Consider the following 19,847-nt stretch of genomic DNA (forward strand, 5'->3'; position numbering starts at 1 on the left):
AAAATGAATAGTCTCTGAGAACAAGTTATCGAGAAGACTGGAGTGAAAGCAGTGTTGTACTGTTAAGTGCTTTGATAAACCAAGGCAACTTATATAACTCAACAGACATTAACGGAAGCAGTGGCGACTCTTGGCTTGAAAAACTGGTGGGGCACAGTCCTCCCCCCCAAAAAAAACTAAGGAAGCAAAACCGTGCTCAAACCTGATGCCCGATTTTAACCATTTTTTTGTAAACATTAAGCTAGCTTTCTAACATTAGCAGATCTTTCATCACAAACAGTTCTACGTCAGATTGTCACAATCAACACAGTGTTGCAAACAACACTACAGACGAGGGACTCTTATCGACAGACAGCTGCACCTGCACTAACCTGAGCGTTTGAAATGGAAGTATCGTCACACTGTCGTGCTGTTAATAACATTCTGAACCACAGAAGAGTCGGGTTCAGTTTCTCTTGATGTGTCTGGCGTTGGTGGTTTAGCTTTTTGTAGAAAAACTCCAAACGTAGCTGTCTTTTTACCATTTTAACAGGACTACATCAAATTCACTCCGTTTTTAGCCCACATTTTCGCTGACTGAAAAAGTGAAAGTCTCACACGAGAACAAATATAACGGTGAAGGGTCTTAGACACTCTTTGGTTATGTTAAGGTTTGAAATAAACTGAACACTTACTGTACATATTCTCTACCCACTTACAAAAACATCTCTCTATCTATCTCTCTATCTATCTCTCTATCTATCTATCTATGGATATATAGACGTGACCACTGAACAGAAGTGTGGGACAATTGTTTTATTAAAACTGTACTGAGGCACAGGGTTGGTCTGATGACACAGGGAACCCGAGGAGGGGACGTGCCAGAACCACAGACTGCAGTACCTGCTATCTCCAGCAGAGGGAGACACATCTACAAATTTACCTGTGGATCCAAAATCTTGAAAGGAGGATTAAAAGAAGGCAAAATAAGGATTTTGGATTTTATATATATATTTGTTTACACTAGTGAGGGAAAATAAAATACGAAGTATAAGATTAGCTAATACCATGGTGAGGGGTAGGTGTTTGTTTTCTTTTGGTATTTCATTTTCAGTTTTGGTTTAATTTATTTCATATAATAAAATTATCTTAATTTAATTGAACTGCCGTTGGTGCAAGGACTGGTCAGAATACCCAAGCATTCAACAGCTATATATGAGATGTTTATATATATCTTGTGTATATATAGAAGGCTGTGTGGTCCAGTTGTTAAAGCAATGGCTTGTAACCAGGAGATCTCGGTTTAAACAAGTCTCTGTAAGTTGCCTTGGCGTCTGCTAAATAAACAAATAATAATAATAATTATATACCACTGCCAGGCAGTGGTAGAAAAACGTGTTGTATTATAAAATATAACACCTCAAAGGCATTGCAGCCTTATGTACAGCTGGGTGTGAATTATTCTACAATAGACATATACAACAGTAGAAAACAAACTGCAACCATACAAGACCATCAAACAACTTCACATCTGTAATTATTTCTACTTCGGAGCTAAGAAAAAGTAATGTTTTTAATAAATATTGAGTTTATTAACAAAGCATCACAAAAACATTTTCAACAGTTATTTGAAATTTACCAGTTATTTCAAATTATTATATCTTAAAAGCGGGAGCAAAGGTTCCCAATTCAATGTAAATACATTTAACTAAAAATGGTATTTTAATAATTGATTTAATATAACTTTTTGGTTCAAAGATGCTAATATCAGGGCTTTAAGTACCAGACAAAATGAAACTAATACAAATTATCATATAATCATTGTCAGAACTGCCATTCAAAATGGGGTTCTGAGTGTAAGGCGGAAGTCTGGGCGGAGAGGAACAAAAGAAAACCATCTACAGAAGGCTGCAGCGGAAGTGTTTTACCTCCGGGACGGGAACTGCACTACAGGTCTAGGCGGAGGAGTGGTGGAGGGGAAGGCTCCGAGACAGAGACACTTCTTCCACAACACAGCTGGTGAGCGAGTGAGAGTGCTGACGGGTTCCGCCAGACCAGACGGGGATGGCACCAGAGCAGCCGGTGTGTTAAATTGCTCGTTTGGAATGTGTGTGTGTGTGTGTGTGTGTGTGTGTCTATATCTATATCTATATCTATATCTATATATATATATATATATATATATATATATATATATATATATATATATATATATATATATATATATTAGTATTGTGTTTTCATTGTTCAATCCAGGTACATGTACGTGGTATTGTTTAATGCACTACATTCCATCCTGGATTACTGGCTGCATATTCTTCTTCAAGAACACATTTATGTAAGTATTGTCCCCCACGGGATCCCATTCAGCCTGCAAGAGAAAAAATATGAATGAGTCAGAGTGAAGCTGTGGTTCTCAAACAAGGGGTCCACAGGGAGTTTCAAATAAAGAAACTTGATCCTTGAAGTTGTAGATCACTAGATGTTGCCGTCATTTTAATTCCTTAATGCCTGATTCTGATTCCTTTTCTTACATTCCCTTTTATGGTGTTTGTGTGTGTCTATATATATATATATATATATATATATATATATATATATATATATATATATATATATATATATATGTTATTGTATATATATGAGTTATTGTAATTTTGCTCTTGATCTGCCTTTACAATAGTGATTATTCTCTACATATAACCCATATATACTGTATGCACACATATAGATCGGGGATGGAAATAAGACTCCCATTGCTTAGCAGTTTGATCCTATCCTGGTTTTGCTGGTTAAGACACACCTGAGCTTGTTACTTACACACAGGAGCTAATAGAGCTTGTAGTAAGACCTGGAATGGGTGAAACTGCTACACAATAGGCATCTTATTTCCATCTCTGTACATATACATACACATAGAGTATGGCACAGTAGGTGATGGGCTGACAGTTGAAAAAGCACATTGTCAAGTGATTTGAATGGAATGCAGGACCAGCTCAAAGCCAAGTGAGAGACAGGCCTTGTGATACTTCCAGACAATGCACATTACACTTTTACATTCACTGCAGTGCCCGTTCCTCAGTTTTCAGTTGTGTAAAAATGTGCTTGAGAAGCTCTGGAGGAAAGCCAGTATACAGTGGAAAAAATACTGCGGCACCAGTGTTTTCATTTCTCATGACAGTGTTTCTGTGTTTTGGTTTGTGTGGAAGTAATGAGAGGCCGGCCAAAAAATTAACATTGTGCTGGTGGATGGGACAGTTCATGCTTGCTGCTGTTGATTGCAAATACCGTTCCTTTCACCAATCAAAGTTTGGCTTACTGCAATGCAGCAAGTGAAAATAAACTTGTGAAATACAACTAATTCTGATTTAACAGAGGATTTTGCGCCTGGTCTACATTCAAACAGTTCTGGATTCTACAGGATATTATCATGCAACGAAGAAGGACCGTGAGTTTGAACTGGGGTTTACTAAGAGACTTTCTGGACTAGTTTGTTTGGTTTAATAATTGTAATGGAGTTGCAAATAATTAATTGATCGTTTTGAATAAAGCAGGATTGCTTTGTTCAGTACATGGCATTTGTGTTGTGTATTATTCTGACCTTGTTGCTGATTTATTTAATTTTGAACAATTATCATTCCTATAGTCCTGGCTTAATTTAAATTTTATATATTTTTTGGCACCATAGTATAGGTTACTCTAATATATATATATATATATATATATATATATATATATATATATATATATATATATATATATACTCTATATACAGACATGCTCAAATTTGTTGGTACCCTTACAGCTCATTGAAATAATGCTTTATTCCTCCTGAAAAGTGATGAAATTAAAAGCTATTTTATCATGTATACTTGCATGCCTTTGGTATGTCATAGAATAAAGCAAAGAAGCTGTGAAAAGAGATGAATTATTGCTTATTCTACAAAGATATTCTAAAATGGCCTGGACACATTTGTTGGTACCCCTTAGAAAAGATAATAAATAATTGGATTATAGTGATATTTCAAACTAATTAGTTTCTTTAATTAGTATCACACATGTCTCTAATCTTGTAATCAGTCATTCAGCCTATTTAAATGGAGAAAAGTAGTCACTGTGCTGTTTGGTATCATTGTGTGCACCACACTGAACATGGACCAGAGAAAGCAAAGGAGAGAGTTGTCTAAGGAGATCAGAAAGAAAATAATAGACAAGCATGGTAAAGGTAAAGGCTACAAGACCATCTCCAAGCAGCTTGATGTTCCTGTGACAACAGTTGCAAATATTATTAAGAAGTTTAAGGTCCATGGAACTGTAGCCAACCTCCCTGGGCGCGGCCACAAGAGGAAAATCGACCCCAGATTGAACAGAAGGATAGTGCGAATGGTAGAAAAATAACCAAGGATAACTGCCAAAGAGATACAAGCTGAACTCCAAGGTGAAGGTACATCAGTTTCTGATCGCACCATCCGTCGCTTTTTGAGCGAAAGTGGGCTCCATGGAAGAAGACCCAGGAGGACTCCACTTTTGAAAGAAAAACATAAAAAAGCCAGACTGGAATTTGCTAAAATGAATATTGACAAGCCACAATCCTTCTGGGAGAATGTCCTTTGGACAGATGAGTCAAAACTGGAGCTTTCTGGCAAGTCACATCAGCTCTATGTTCACAGATGAAAAAATGAAGCTTTCAAAGAAAAGAACACCATACCTACAGTGAAACATGGAGGAGGCTCGGTTATGTTTTGGGGCTGCTTTGCTGCGCCTGGCACAGGGTGCCTTGAATCTGTGCAGGGCACAATGAAATCTCAAGACTATCAAGGCATTCTGGAGCGAAACGTACTGCCCAGTGTCAGAAAGCTCTGTCTCAGTTGCAGGTCATGGGTCCTCCAACAGGATAATGACCCAAAACACACAGCTAAAAGCACCCAAGAATGGATAAGAACAAAACATTGGACTATTCTGAAGTGGCCTTCTATGAGTCCTGATCTGAATCCTATCGAACATCTATGGAAAGAGCTGAAACTTGCAATCTGGAGAAGGCACCCATCAAACCTGAGACTCAGACTCTTTGCTCAGGAAGAGTGGGCCAAACTACCTGTTAACAGGGGCAGAAGTCTCATTGAGAGCTACAGAAAACGTTTGATTGCAGTGATTGCCTCTAAAGGTTGTGCAACAAAATAAAATTGTGCATTCTTCATTTTTTGTGGAGAGGTACCAACAAATTTGAGCACGTCTGTATATATATATATATATATATATATATATATATATATATATATATATATATATATATAAAATTACTGATGCACAATGAAAACGCAACAGTCTAAGTTTTACATCAGTAGCTCAATGGGCACATACATAATAATGTTATTTACATTTTAAATAGTGAGCCGATAGGTCTGTTGATTGTTTGAGTAGTATTGTTCCTTGGGATAACAAAATACTAAGCTCAAGTCATGTGATTTCATCAAACCGCCAGGTGCTCATTGTTTGGTATTTGAGTTGAGGTACAATTGCCTAAATTAGTTGATTAAGAATCTGTATAAATAGCCATTGAAAATACATGATTTTAATTAACACAAGAACAACTAAAGATACGACCATGCCCTGCTTGAGTAATGAAGATCGGCTGGTTGGTATTGGCATGATTGAAGGCGGCCTATCTGTGAGAGAAGTTGCCCGGAGAATGAGATGTTCTGCTTCAACAATCAGCAGACTAGTCCAGAGAAACCAGGAAACTGGCTCTGTGAGGGACAGGCCATGTCCTGGAAGGCAGAGGGTCACCACACTGGCCCACCACATCGTGGTGAGGGTTATGCTGACTGTTGCGTTGTTCAAGCCAACTGGTGGGGCGGTGGAAGTGTGATGATGCGGAGAGTAATCTCCTTTAACACAAGAACGCCTTTGGTGCAACCTCGCTGCTCAGCAATACATTGATGAAATCACTGAGGGAAGTTTTTCGGTTCCTGCAAGTGTCGATTTTCCAGCAGGACAATGCAAGACCACACAGTGCTGGGATTACAATTGCACGACTTCAAGAAAACAATGTTGAGATCAGCTTTTTCTCCTGACCTGAGTACAATACCGCCAGTGTAATCCACAGGAGACAACCGCGACCAGTCAACCTTTGCCAACTGGCTGCAGCTGCACAGGAAGAGTGGCAGAACATCCCGCAGCAGTCTACCCAGAGGCTGATCAGGTCTATGCATCAACGCTGTCAGGATTGTTATTGCTCAGGGAGGTCATACCCGATACTAACTTTGTAATATTTTTACTTTGACAGTGTATCACGTTTCATACTGACAACGTATCACGAGTCTTTGATCTGTATTTTTGTTCAAATGTTCTGTGATTTTGTTTGATATCTATGTTTAAAATATTTAATTACATCCATTAGACCTGAGTGTTGCTTTTCTTTTGAGCATCAGTGTGTGTATATAAATATATAATTTTTAATGACTGGGTGTAGTGAGGGTTGCATTAACCACCTGACACTTGTTGGGTCTCACCCTGTTTACATGCTGTAACAAAAATAAGCTGCCTGACCACAGTTGATGGCAGCACAACCTGACAGCCCAGCAAACCACACCACTCTATTCTGAAGTGCTTTGTAGCAGTACTACTTCACTACACTTCCTCTTGAACCGCCCCCCCCCCTTTTTTGACTCCTGACCTGAGTACAATAGAACATCTGTGGGACCAAATCGCCTGTGCCATCCACAGGAGACACCCTCGACCAGCCAACCTTTGCCAGCCGGCTGCACAGGAAGAGTGGCAGAACATCCCACAGCAGTCTATCCAGAGGCTATGCGTCAACACTGCCAGGATTGTGTTAATGCTCAGGAAGGTCATAACTGATACTAACTCTGTAATGTTTTCATGTTGACAGTGCGTTTCTTTTTCAAATTGGTACATATATATATATAGAGAGAGAGAGAATGAGAAAGTTGTATTACATTGTCAAGTTGTTGTTTGGCAGATGACATTACCACGTATGGATTATCTCCTTTGAGTTCCTCTGAGTTCTGTAAAAAATGAAATTAAAAAAATCAAACAGTGAATGCTCTCTGAAATCAGAAATCACAGGATTCTAACACGCCTAGCAGATACACTTTTACTCAAGTTGCTTAACCAAGCCTCTTGTTTGTAGATCCCCTGACACCACACCCCTCTTCACTACTCTTGTATGTGGTGTGGTGTCAGGTGGTTCTGTAACAGTACTATTTCACCACACTCCCCATCTGTGTTCAGTAGTTCAGTTACTGGATGAAGTTTACTGGACATAGAAAGGGTTCCCCTGGGCTCGCTGTAAAAGTGGTGTATCGAAAAATCACAGGATCTCTTCAGGGTTAGCAGCTACACTTTTATAAGTAAGCTAAGTTGCAGAGAAATGAACACCACACTACTTTGTGTTGTGGTATCAGGTGGTTCACCACACATCCTCCTCTTTGTTGGCTAAATTACTTCTTAGGATACCATTTTATTATTTTCAGAAATTCACGTCCATCCTTAGGGTTAGGGTTAAGGCCATCACGCACATGATGTGATTTTTCATTGGGCAACAAGATACTTTCGCTACAACATGACCATACACACCAAAAGTGACACAGAGGTGATGCGACAAATTGGAAAACTACCAGATCAATAAAACTATAAAAAATTGCTATTGACAAAACTATGATCAAGACTGGTACATATCCATCAACATGATGTAGTAATTATGAGTGTCTTCTCTGACGGTATTTCAACATATATGGCAATAAATCATACATACCAGGCTTATCCAGTGCCTTCAAAATGGACTCCCATATATTACCTATCAAATCTGTATCTTTATAATTGTGATGATCTTTGTCATAAAGTTCTGGGTATTTTTCCATAGCAAGTATTATTGTTTTCTCTGTCATTTTGGATACTGCTTCACCCTGCTGGACCACGTGCATTGAAGCTGTTCTCTGATTGGTCAATTCCCTAGTTGTCGCACGACAAATCGCAAAGAATAGGATTAAATTATTTTTATTTTGCATCGTTCCAGTGTTGCCCTGGAGTCGCCTGTCGTGTGAAAGATACTTATCAAAAGTATAGGTTCTATTAATTTTGTCGCACCGCTGCACAGTTTCACTTGTCGCATCGCATCTGGTATGTAGCAGCCTTTTGGGTTAAGGTCTGTCAGTGACTAATGTAATGGTTAGGGTTACTATCCAGTTTGTATTTTTTTTAATGACTGGGTGTAGTGAGGGTTGCATTAACCACCTGACACTTGTTGGGTCTCACCCTGTTTACATGCTGTAACAAAAATAAGCTGCCTGACCACAGTTGATGGCAGCACAACCTGACAGCCCAGCAAACCACACCACTCTATTCTGAAGTGCTTTGTAGCAGTACTACTTCACTACACTTCCTCTTGAACCGCCACCCCCCCTTTTTTGACTCCTGACCTGAGTACAATAGAACATCTGTGGGACCAAATTGCCTGTGCCATCCACAGGAGACACCCTCGACCAGCCAACCTTTGCCAGTCGGCTGCACAGGAAGAGTGGCAGAACATCCCACAGCAGTCTATCCAGAGGCTATGAGTCAACACTGCCAGGATTGTGTTAATGCTCAGGAAGGTCATAACTGATACTAACTCTGTAATGTTTTCATGTTGACAGTGCGTTTCTTTTTCAAATTGGTACATATATAGAGAGAGAGAGAGAGAGAGAGAGAGAGAGAAAATGAGAAAGATGTATTACATTGTCAAGTTGTTGTTTGGCAGATGACATTACCACGTATGGATTATCTCCTTTGAGTTCCTCTGAGTTCTGTAAAAAATGAAATTAAAAAAATCAAACAGTGAATGCTCTCTGAAATCAGAAATCACAGGATTCTAACACGCCTAGCAGATACACTTTTACTCAAGTTGCTTAACCAAGCCTCTTGTTTGTAGATCCCCTGACACCACACCCCTCTTCACTACTCTTGTATGTGGTGTGGTGTCAGGTGGTTCTGTAACAGTACTATTTCACCACACTCCCCCTCTGTGTTCAGTAGTTCAGTTACTGGATGAAGTTTACCGGACATAGAAAGGGTTCCCCTGGGCTCGCTGTAAAAGTGGTGTATCGAAAAATCACAGGATCTCTTCAGAGTTAGCAGCTACACTTTTATAAGTAAGCTAAGTTGCAGAGAAATGAACACCACACTACTTTGTGTTGTGGTATCAGGTGGTTCTCCACACATCCTCCTCTTTGTTGGCTAAATTACTTCTTAGGATACCATTTTATTATTTTCAGAAATTCACGTCCATCCTTAGGGTTAGGGTTAAGGCCATCACGCACATGATGTGATTTTTCATTGGGCAACAAGATACTTTCGCTACAACATGACCATACACACCAAAAGTGACACAGAGGTGATGCGACACATTGGAAAACTACCAGATCAATAAAACTATAAAAAATTGCTATTGACAAAACTATGATCAAGACTGGTACATATCCATCAACATGATGTAGTAATTATGAGTGTCTTCTCTGACGGTATTTCAACATATATGGCAATAAATCATACATACCAGGCTTATCCAGTGCCTTCAAAATGGACTCCCATATATTACCTATCAAATCTGTATCTTTATAATTGTGATGATCTTTGTCATAAAGTTCTGGGTATTTTTCCATAGCAAGTATTATTGTTTTCTCTGTCATTTTGGATACTGCTTCACCCTGCTGGACCACGTGCATTGAAGCTGTTCTCTGATTGGTCAATTCCCTAGTTGTCACACGACAAATCGCAAAAAATAGGATCAAATTATTTTTATTTTGCATCGTTCCAGTGTTGCCCTGGAGTCACCTGTCGTGTGAAAGATACTTATCAAAAGTATAGGTTCTATTCATTTTGTCGCACCGCTGCACAGTTTCACTTGTCGCATCGCATCTGGTATGTAGCAGCCTTTTGGGTTAAGGTCTGTCAGTGACTAATGTAATGGTTAGGGTTACTATCCAGTTTGTATTTTTTTTAATGACTGGGTGTAGTGAGGGTTGCATTAACCACCTGACACTTGTTGGGTCTCACCCTGTTTACATGCTGTAACAAAAATAAGCTGCCTGACCACAGTTGATGGCAGCACAACCTGACAGCCCAGCAAACCACACCACTCTATTCTGAAGTGCTTTGTAGCAGTACTACTTCACTACACTTCCTCTTGAACCCCCCCACCCTTTTGACTCCTGACCTGAGTACAATAGAACATCTGTGGGACCAAATCGCCTGTGCCATCCACAGGAGACACCCTCGACCAGCCAACCTTTGCCATTCGGCTGCACAGGAAGAGTGGCAGAACATCCCACAGCAGTCTATCCAGAGGCTATGAGTCAACACTGCCAGGATTGTGTTAATGCTCAGGAAGGTCATAACTGATACTAACTCTGTAATGTTTTCATGTTGACAGTGCGTTTCTTTTTCAAATTGGTACATATATATATATAGAGAGAGAGAAAGAGAGAAAATGAGAAAGATGTATTACATTGTCAAGTTGTTGTTTGGCAGATGACATTACCACGTATGGATTATCTCCTTTGAGTTCCTCTGAGTTCTGTAAAAAATGAAATTAAAAAAATCAAACAGTGAATGCTCTCTGAAATCAGAAATCACAGGATTCTAACATGCCTAGCGGATACACTTTTACTCAAGTTGCTTAACCAAGCCTCTTGTTTGTAGATCCCCTGACACCACCCCCCTCTTCACTACTCTTGTATGTGGTGTGGTGTCAGGTGGTTCTGTAACAGTACTATTTCACCACACTACCCCTCTGTGTTCAGTAGTTCAGTTACTGGATGAAGTTTACTGGACATAGAAAGGGTTCCCCTGGGCTCTCTCTGTAAAAGTGGTGTATCGAAAAATGATAGGACCTCTTCAGGGTTAGCAGCTACACTTTTATAAATAAGCTAAGTTGCAGAGAATTGAACACCACACTACTTTGTGTTGTGGTATCAGGTGGTTCACCACACATCCTCCTCTTTGTTGGCTAAATTACTTCTTAGGATTACTTCTTATTTTATTATTTTCAGAAATTCACATCCAAGCTTAGGGGTGTAGTGAGGGTTGCATTAACCACCTGACACTTGGGTCTCACCCTGTTTACAAGCTGTAACAAAAATAAGCTGCCTGACCATAGTTGATGGCAGCACAACCTGACACCACAGCAAACCACACCACTCTATTCTGAAGGGCTTTGTGGCAGTACTACTTCACTACACTTCCTCTTGAACCCCCACCCCACCCCACCCCTTTGATTCTGTCAGCCTTCTGCTTTTTAATATAGTCAGAATTTATTCTTAGTCTATCCAAACTACACATTAGTGTTGTACACATCTAGTCTAATACACATTTTTCATATTTTCATATTTTAGTCAGAACCAACATAACCAACAAATTATTTGTTTCCATCATTTGTGTCGGCACAGTAGCTTAAACTCTATCGCAGGGCTTCTTGTTACAGGCCATCGAGTGGTTACCAACACTCCAAATATGCTTAAATTCTTAAATTTTCAATGTTTAGGTAATTAAACAGAATCAAACACAAATTTGAAGCTTGTTGAAATGGGAGCTGAATGTACCAAGAGGGTGTTTTTATTGGGTTTGCTCATTGAAACTGGTGAAATTATATGATATTATTTTATTGCAATAAGCTAGTACTAATTAATTGAGCTGATTTGTTCAAATTTCCTTGAAACCCAAAGTATTGTTTCCTGATCTATTTATATTGTGGTGTTGCTCATGGATTATCTGTTCCTCAAAAGGGTAGATTGGTTTGGCAATGTGTAAAATCCTAAAAGGGGTTTGCAAAGTCAGACCCAGTCACTATTTCAGACAGCACAGAGACTGGGACCAGAGGGCAGAAACAAAAAAAAACAGGATGTTGAAACAGAAAACCACACAGAGGAGGCTGTGTGGTCCAGTGGTTAAAGAAAAGGGCTTGTAACCAGGAGGTCCCCGGTTCAAATCCCACCTCAGCCACTGATTCATTGTGTGACCCTGAGCAAGTCACCTAACCTCCTTGTGCTATGTCTTTCGGGTGAGACGTAATTGTAAGTGACTCTGCAGCTGATGCATAGTTCACACACCCTAGTCTCTGTAAGTCGCCTTGGATAAAGGCGTCTGCTAAATAAACTAATAATAATAATAATAATAATAATAATAATAATAATAATAATAAAAAAACAGAGCCTACGGTCACAGCGCCTTTGTTGTTGTCACTCTCCAATCTTGGAGGCTCTTTGCGTCTTTCACCTGAAATATCGAAATGCACCTAAATCTCATAAAGTAATTATAGCCATCCCAATATTACCATATCATAAATCCTACCAGTCTTACATTTCTGCTAGCTACATAGGTATCAAATGTACAGCTTTGAAAAAAAACGTGTTATAGCTGATATATAGCTGGTACTACTTTAGGTTAAAGAAAGTTATCTGTTTCCATGCCTTATTCTCAGGATATCTGAGAGTCTGTAAACAATCCACTTACTGCTCTTAGTAAGAACGATTGCTGTATGCACGACTGCAGATACCAATAAGATGAAAAGACTTCCTCCAGTCACCCAGATTATAAAAGTTGTGAATCTTCTAGATAGTGGAATAAGGATGTCAGTGAAGAAATATAAGGAATAAAACATTGAGTAAGGTCTATTCATATACTATACAAGAAAGACAAAATAAATGTCATGACAAACAGGTGCTGGCAGGAACCTGAAAATAATGTTATTTTATGTTCTATACATTTCAATTTGCTTTCAAAATCTATGCTCAGAATATTATGAAGGAAAGACACAGATGTTTTTTGCAGTTGCTTCTGAAAAGACTCCTCAAGGAGTGGACATTCCTAGCTGAATTCAAGGATTTATACCATCCACCAACTTGTGTGCCCCTGTGAAAATGCAGCCAGGTGCTGGTATTGCATGTTCAATGGTGGTGATATTAAGAAGTTAATAGACCACCTTTACTGCCATGTTGGGGTCCATCATTTGGTTCCTCAATCTGCCAAGTTTCATTGCTCTGTGTTGAATGATTTTTTTTCACAGCAATGGTGCGCATTTAGCAAAAGCAAATTTATGAATAAGAACTCTTTAAAATGTAATGGGCTCAAAGCCATTTAACCAACACCTGCCCACGCACACACACACACACGCACACACACACACACACACATGCATGCACGCACGCACAAACACACACACATACACACATGCACGTACGCATACACACACACACACACACACACACACACACACACACACACACACACACACACTGCTCCAGGTCTCATACCAAGCCAGGCTGCTGTGCTGCAATGGTACTAGCTCATTACCTGAGTGTGTTATGGGTTGTTTCATTGGCAGTTGACATCTCAGTTGGCGTTGAGACTGGGACTGGGACTGTGGTAGTAACAGGCACTAGACAAAATGTAACTAGTGTTATACTGGGAAATACTGGACACGATTCACACAGTATACTTTTTTTGGTGGGTTAAATAAACTGTTGTTTAGCAATATGGCTTTGATCAAACTTAAAAAAAAAAAAATCCACTTTGGATGTTATCATTCCATTATGGTTTAATAATATTACAATACCAAGTGAAACAGTAAGAGTAATCCTGATATACTGCATATTGTACTGCATGACTACCAGATACTATAATAGCACAGTGGTTTAGTTTATATTCTCACCATCAGCAACTTTGAGGTAAACAGGAATGTTTATATCATAAAACATTGTTTCTATAGCACACCAGTACTGGTCTTCATCCCCCTTCTCCAGCCTCCTCACAGTCACAGTGAATACTCCCTGGGTTTTATTATCACTAATCGATACTTTATCTTCATTTCTCTGGATAATACAGGCGCTCCAATCCTTCCCCTTGCACCAGTACTTCTCATGGTCTTTGTAGTACTGATCATAGTCACACTGGATACTGACTGATCCTCCTTCCCAGCCAGTTATGGAGCGGCTTGTCACTGCAGTATCTGCAACAAAATGAATGAGTTTTATCAGGTACAGTCTTCTATTTAATCACACATATATAAGGCCTTTTATTCTCATTTTGTATTACAGTATTATAATGTAACATTTTCTAGGAATGTATCAGTGTTTATTAATAAATAAATAAAACAGATGAAAATAAATCATTTGCATTTTTGCTGGTAAATATCAGGGGTAATCTCAGAGCAGCTCGCCTGCTTCTATTCTTTGTGAATGCAAACCATGTAACGCTGCTGAAGTTAACCTGCATCAGTGCATACGTTCAGTATGTTTCAGACACAGCCCCATTACACTAAAACTATATTTTTATTATTTACATAAATGTAAAGTAATAGATTTTCTTGGTATAAATCAGTATTTTGACATGCTTGAGTTGGCCAAATGTTGGGTGAAAACAGTAAATATTGAAGTATAGCTTTAGTAAGACCTGGAAATGGTAAGAACTGAGAATAAATAGCTTTGCCTATATATCAGTGATGCCAAGATCAGTTCAAATCCACAGGACTTGGGATTACTGATATACTGCCTACAGGTGTTACAAGTATTAGAACACAAATATTGGAGGGTAATGTATTGTGTTGATGCCATGTCCAAAACAAGTGCAACTCCAATCCTAAATAAAAAAGGGAAAAAGAGAAATGAAACTTGTGAAATGCAGGATGCAAACCTGCAACCTTCTGGACTGCTGGCAAGTAAGTTAACCTCTAGGCTAAGAATTCATCTATAGTTTTTTTTACTATAGCCTTAAGACTTTTGGTCCAAGTTCTGATAACTATAGTTACCAGAAACTAAAGCTTTGCCCTAATTGATTTCTGCTTCTGAAAAATGTAAGTTTGTTTTCATAACGAGGCAGCTGACGATCAGACACAATCACAAACTCAAGAAGTCAAGTTCAGTGTTTTGGCAAGCTTTTACACAGACAGAATGTTTGTAAACAATCAGAAAAGTCCAACACAATCACAATCATCTTTTTTACTGCAACATGTATTTGTGTATAAGACAGCAGCATTTCATTGTAGACGGCAAAAAACTGGAATATATGTATATATCAATACATCAATAGCTCATGGGGAACATACATAATGTTATTTACATTTTAAATAGTGAGCAGATAGGTTTGTTGCTTGAGTAGTATTGTTCCTTGGGATAACAAAATACTAAGTTCAAGTCATGTGATTTCATCAAAACGCCAGGTGCTCATTGTTTGGTATTTGAGTTGAGTTAAAATTGCCAAAAAGAGTTGATTAAGAATCTGTATAAAAAGCCATTCTAAAAGACATGATTTTAATTAACGCAAGAACAATGAAAGATATGATCATGCCCCGCTTGAGTAATGAAGATCATCTGGTGCTTTCAGTTTGGTCTACTGCTGAGGCTGCTGTGGCCACTGACTGTGTATGAGGTTTCTTTGACAACAGTAGAGAATCTGGAAGCTTTAATCAGTTCATACGTCAGGAAATGGTTGGGAGTTCCACACTGCCTCCGCAGAGTGGGACTTTATGGTAAAGGAATACTGCAACTACCAGTCTCTGCTCTAACCGAGGAGCACCAAGGTCCGACTGGAAATGACATTAGTAGAGTCACGCGACAAATGTGTAAGGGAGGCAGGACCTGTGTTGAAAACTGGAAGCAAGTGGGCAGCAAAGAAAGCCGTGGAAGATGCAAAGGCTGCCCTTCGAATCGATGATATCATGGGGCAAGTTCAGCATGGAAGAGGGGGTCACAAGGCACAAGGCAGCCCCAGCTCAACGGAGGAAGCAGGTAGTCAATGAGGTGCAAAAGCAGGAGGAGAGGATGAGATGTGTAAAGGCCATTTTCCAGGCCAAGCAGAGAGAATGGATGAGATGGGAGAGTGTGGAACGACGCAAGATCGGCTGGCAAGACCTATGGACAATGGAACAGAGCAGGATCAGTTTCCTCATCAGGTCAACATATGATATTCTCCCATCACCACAGAACCTAAACCTCTGGATAGGAGAGGATCCCTCATGTCCTTTGTGTTCATCACCAGCAACATTAAGGCACATTTTGACAGGATGTAAGGCGGGTCTTAGCCAAGGACAGTTTACTTGGCACCATGACCAGGTGCTGCGATGTTTGGCCTTAGCATTGGAAGACAAGCGTAAGATGACCAATAAGTTGCCACCAGTTCCATCAAAACATTACACACAAAAGACAACATTCCTCCGCCCAGGAGAGCAACTGCCAAGAAAAGGTGTTAAAACCAAGCCTCGCTCAGGACAACTGGAAGCTGCTAGAGACTGGAAAATGCTGGCAGATGTTGGTCAATGGTTTTTCCACCTGCGATTGCCACCACTAACCTTCGACCAGATATTGTCTTGTGGTCTGGATTAGCATGCCTTGTTCACCTGTTAGAGTTAACAGTGCCATAGGAGGATGTTGTAGATGAGGCATATGAGAGGAAGAAACTTTAGTACGCTCAACTAGCCGCTGAAGTGGAACAGCGAGGATGGAGAGTCTGGGTTTACCCAGTGGAAGTGGGTTGTCGAGAATTTGTGGCACACTCTACAACCCGGTTTCTCAGAGACGTCGGATTCAGTGGTCAAGAGTTGTGTCACACAGTGAAGAACTTATCTGAAGCAGCAGAAAAGAACAGCAGCTGGCTGTGGTTGAGACGGAAAGATTCTGGCTGGGGATCTCAAGCACAATAGAAAGAAAGCAACTCTGATGTACGGGTAAGTAAACCGGGCTGAGTTGAGTGGGGGGTGGAGGGGGGTGATGCTGGGACGTAGAATCACTGTCGAACCCTCTTGAGGTGTTGTAGGCTAGTTGACGAAACACTGAGGATGGAAGGTGCCCACTTGAAGACCCCATAGATGAACCCTACTTAGCTCAATCCAGATGGTTGTCATGCAGATGGAAGCAAACGCAAATAGATAGAGACGCAGATGGATCACATTAGCTTACTGTAAAGCTACATCTTAGTTGGTGCTTATCTTGGCGAGAGCCAAGTTCAAATCAGCATGAAGTTTTAACATCTACTCTCATGTAATGGAAATCTTAATTATATATATGTGTGTGTGTGTGTGTGTGTGTGTGTGTGTATTTCTGTTATTTCTAACTGCCTAAAATGCTAAAGAAAGGCTTATCTTAATTACTTGTGTTTTATTTTCACCATTCAGAAATTAAGGTTCATGACAGTTCTTGTTTTTTTTTTCAGAGACATTTACTTGGGAAAAAATACTTGACGGTAACTCAAGATAAGCAAATCATAAATTTAGACTACCATCATTTGAAAATTGATGTGTACAGGATACACATAGACAGTCATGAAACTTAAAGACATTTACATGACCTGTTTTGCCAAAAACATAAAATAAAACTGGTGAGGATGGCCCCTCTACCAATTATTATAATATTACAAATTTCCTATTGAGAAAGTCAGCTCCTATAAACAATGACATTAGCCAGACTCACTACTTCCAAAAAAGAACGAAGATCTCCTGGAATTTTCCAGCTGTAGACCAGTTTCTTTAATGCAATCTGATTTAAGGATATTAAGTAAAATCCTAGCTCCCAGTATAAAACTACAAGTTCCTGTTTTACTACCCGTATACTGATACATATACCCTACTCGTGATTACAAAACCATGTTGTATTTACCTGTGGGCAACATCTGGGCTTGAAACCTGAAGGAGAGCTAAAATTACATTTCCCCCTAATCTCGTTCCCACAATATATTGTGTCACTAGGGGTACATTCGTTTTACAATGCATTGGTATCAAATATAGCAACATACAGTATATAAAGAAAAATCTCTGTTTGATTTATCATGTATATCCGAAAAAGAAGGTTCAACTGCAGTGTACAATTAGTATTTAAAAAACCTTCATCAGCTGAATGGTTATATATTGTAGATCATTTAGAATCACAGGAGAGGAAAATTTTGAAACACTGAACTTTCTCCAAAAACTGAAAAATGCAATGTTCTTACCTGGAAGAGTAACCAGGAGAAGGATAAGGAACTTCATTTCTTGAAGAACTGGTCTAAATGTATTTTTTTTCATATGTACTTAAGTTCCTTTTTCATTAAGACGCAGCCCATAAACACAGGGGCCAAAAAGACCACAGTGAGAAATGCAATAGATAAAAACCGCAGGGTGGAAGACCTAAAAATAAACATCTACGGCAAGCAGAAAGAACAGCCAAATTAGGGCAAAGAAGTATGAAAACAGCGTTTGGTTTTCAGAAACAGTGTCATGGTCTTAAGATAGATTTTAAGAGCAAGAGCACCAACTTCAATGCACAACCACAGCTACTTCCTGCAAATTGTACAAAACATGAAAATGTGGTGGGTTGAATTTTACTGTAAGGAAATAAAATCAGACCAGACAGCATTAATGTACAACACTTGAACAAAATCCATTTTATTTAGATGTTTAAATACTATATAGGTATTCAGTTATACATAAGCAGTTATACGCTATAGCAGATATCACCATGTTAATTTTTAACCAATGAGAATGCAGCATTTGGTTTTGACAGGTGCCCTTAGCCAATCAGGATTGACCGGAAGTCCTGCCTCCCAGTTCCTATCATGTGATTGTAGTCTTTAAGCGGAAGTCCCACCCTCCCGTCTTCACTTCAAATTTGAATGGGCGAATTTAACACCTTGAGTGTTAAATTCAACACTTTTGAAGTGTATATATGGGAACCACCACAAAAGTGTTAAATCAACACTTTTAAAACTGTTGAAATTCTAACACCATCTCAGTGTTCATTTTCTAACACTCTGAGTGTTGGACATAAACACCACATCAGTGCTAACAACATTATGCAACATGTTGCAACACAGCATTTTCCCAACACTAGCTATGCCAGCTGGTCAATGATATTCTAAAAGCAAAGTTTAAAACATTACACAAGGTACAATTTAGTTTACATTTTGAGTCTGCACAAAATATCATTGGGGTGCACTGAGTAACAACATAAATCCTCAAAATATATGCTCTTCACATGTGATTTGAGATGGTGGACATTTAAGTCCTGATTTTTAGCAATTCTGCATGTGTTATATTTCATAAAAATAAAATGATCAATAAAATGGGTAAACGGGTGGTACATGAGCGGAGAAAGCGATGAGAGAGAAAACGAAACTTAAATATAACTGCTAAGCGTACTGGTTTACACCAGCACAATACTTATTTGTTTATTTGTTTGGCCCTTGTGCCTTTTTGTTTGTTGTTTGTTTAAATATTTTGTTTGTTTTGTTTATTTAATAAAACGCTGAGCGCCGTTGCGTTCAGTTTCACCCGCCAATTCATTGTTTATGTGTCGTTCCTTCCTGGTCCGTGACGTCATCGCAGCAACAGCTCGGCCACAAGCAGTAAATGGGAAAAACAGATACAAAGTGTGTTTTGCTACATATGTTATTTCAGAAAAATAAGCTTTTTACAAAAAAAAAGTTTAAAAAACGTTAAAAAATGGGTATACAGTTTGTTTTGTTATATTGTTTATTTCAGAAAAATAAAATGAGCAGTAAAATGGGTTAAAACAAAAAGGGTACAAAGTGTTGAAAAATAGAGCAAGCCTGAAATGTGAAAAAAAACCCAGAAATGTATAAAGTGTTGAAAAAATAAAGAAAGTTGAAAATAGTAAAGAAATAAACTAAAATGTATAAAGAGTTAAAAAATAAAGCAAGTTTGAAAATGAAGACTGTAAAATGTTAAAAACAAGTACATTACACAGAGAAGCGTGTCTGTTGAAAAAAGACAAAATGTTTAAAATAAGGAACCTGTTTAAATGTAAATACTTCTTAATCCAACACATAAATAAATACATAAATAAACAAATAAACAAATCAAATGTGAGCAGTGTGGATTAGTG

The 19,847-nt window shown here is 38.9% G+C and overlaps 1 protein-coding gene across 1 annotated transcript; it reads right to left on the reverse strand.

Annotated features, from left to right (window-relative positions):
* Positions 1 to 1,625: 1,625 nt before the first annotated feature.
* LOC117394441 (CMRF35-like molecule 3) lies at positions 1,626 to 18,075 on the reverse strand. Its single transcript, XM_034921076.2, has 9 exons — positions 17,956 to 18,075; positions 13,688 to 13,984; positions 13,330 to 13,414; positions 12,490 to 12,587; positions 12,194 to 12,252; positions 10,487 to 10,555; positions 8,718 to 8,786; positions 6,939 to 7,007; positions 1,626 to 2,350 (listed from the first exon to the last, which is right to left on the reverse strand). The coding sequence occupies exons 1-9, from the start codon at positions 18,026 to 18,028 to the stop codon at positions 2,264 to 2,266; spliced, it is 906 nt and encodes a 301-aa protein (XP_034776967.1). The 5' UTR covers positions 18,029 to 18,075; the 3' UTR covers positions 1,626 to 2,263.
* Positions 18,076 to 19,847: the final 1,772 nt, after the last annotated feature.

The sequence above is a fragment of the Acipenser ruthenus genome, chromosome 3 (assembly GCF_902713425.1).
Source record: "Acipenser ruthenus chromosome 3, fAciRut3.2 maternal haplotype, whole genome shotgun sequence".
In the NCBI taxonomy this organism is placed as follows: domain Eukaryota; kingdom Metazoa; phylum Chordata; class Actinopteri; order Acipenseriformes; family Acipenseridae; genus Acipenser; species Acipenser ruthenus.

Excerpts from the sequence above, each read along its gene's own strand:
- LOC117394441 (XM_034921076.2), bottom strand. The coding sequence starts at position 18,028 with ATGAAAAAAAATACATTTAGACCAGTTCTTCAAGAAATGAAGTTCCTT. Across the intron at positions 13,985-17,955 it reads TCTCCTGGTTACTCTTCCAG|ATACTGCAGTGACAAGCCGC; the intron begins GTAAGAACATTG and ends ATTTTGTTGCAG. Across the intron at positions 10,556-12,193 it reads ACAACAAAGGCGCTGTGACC|AACTCAGAGGAACTCAAAGG; the intron begins GTAGGCTCTGTT and ends CATTTTTTACAG.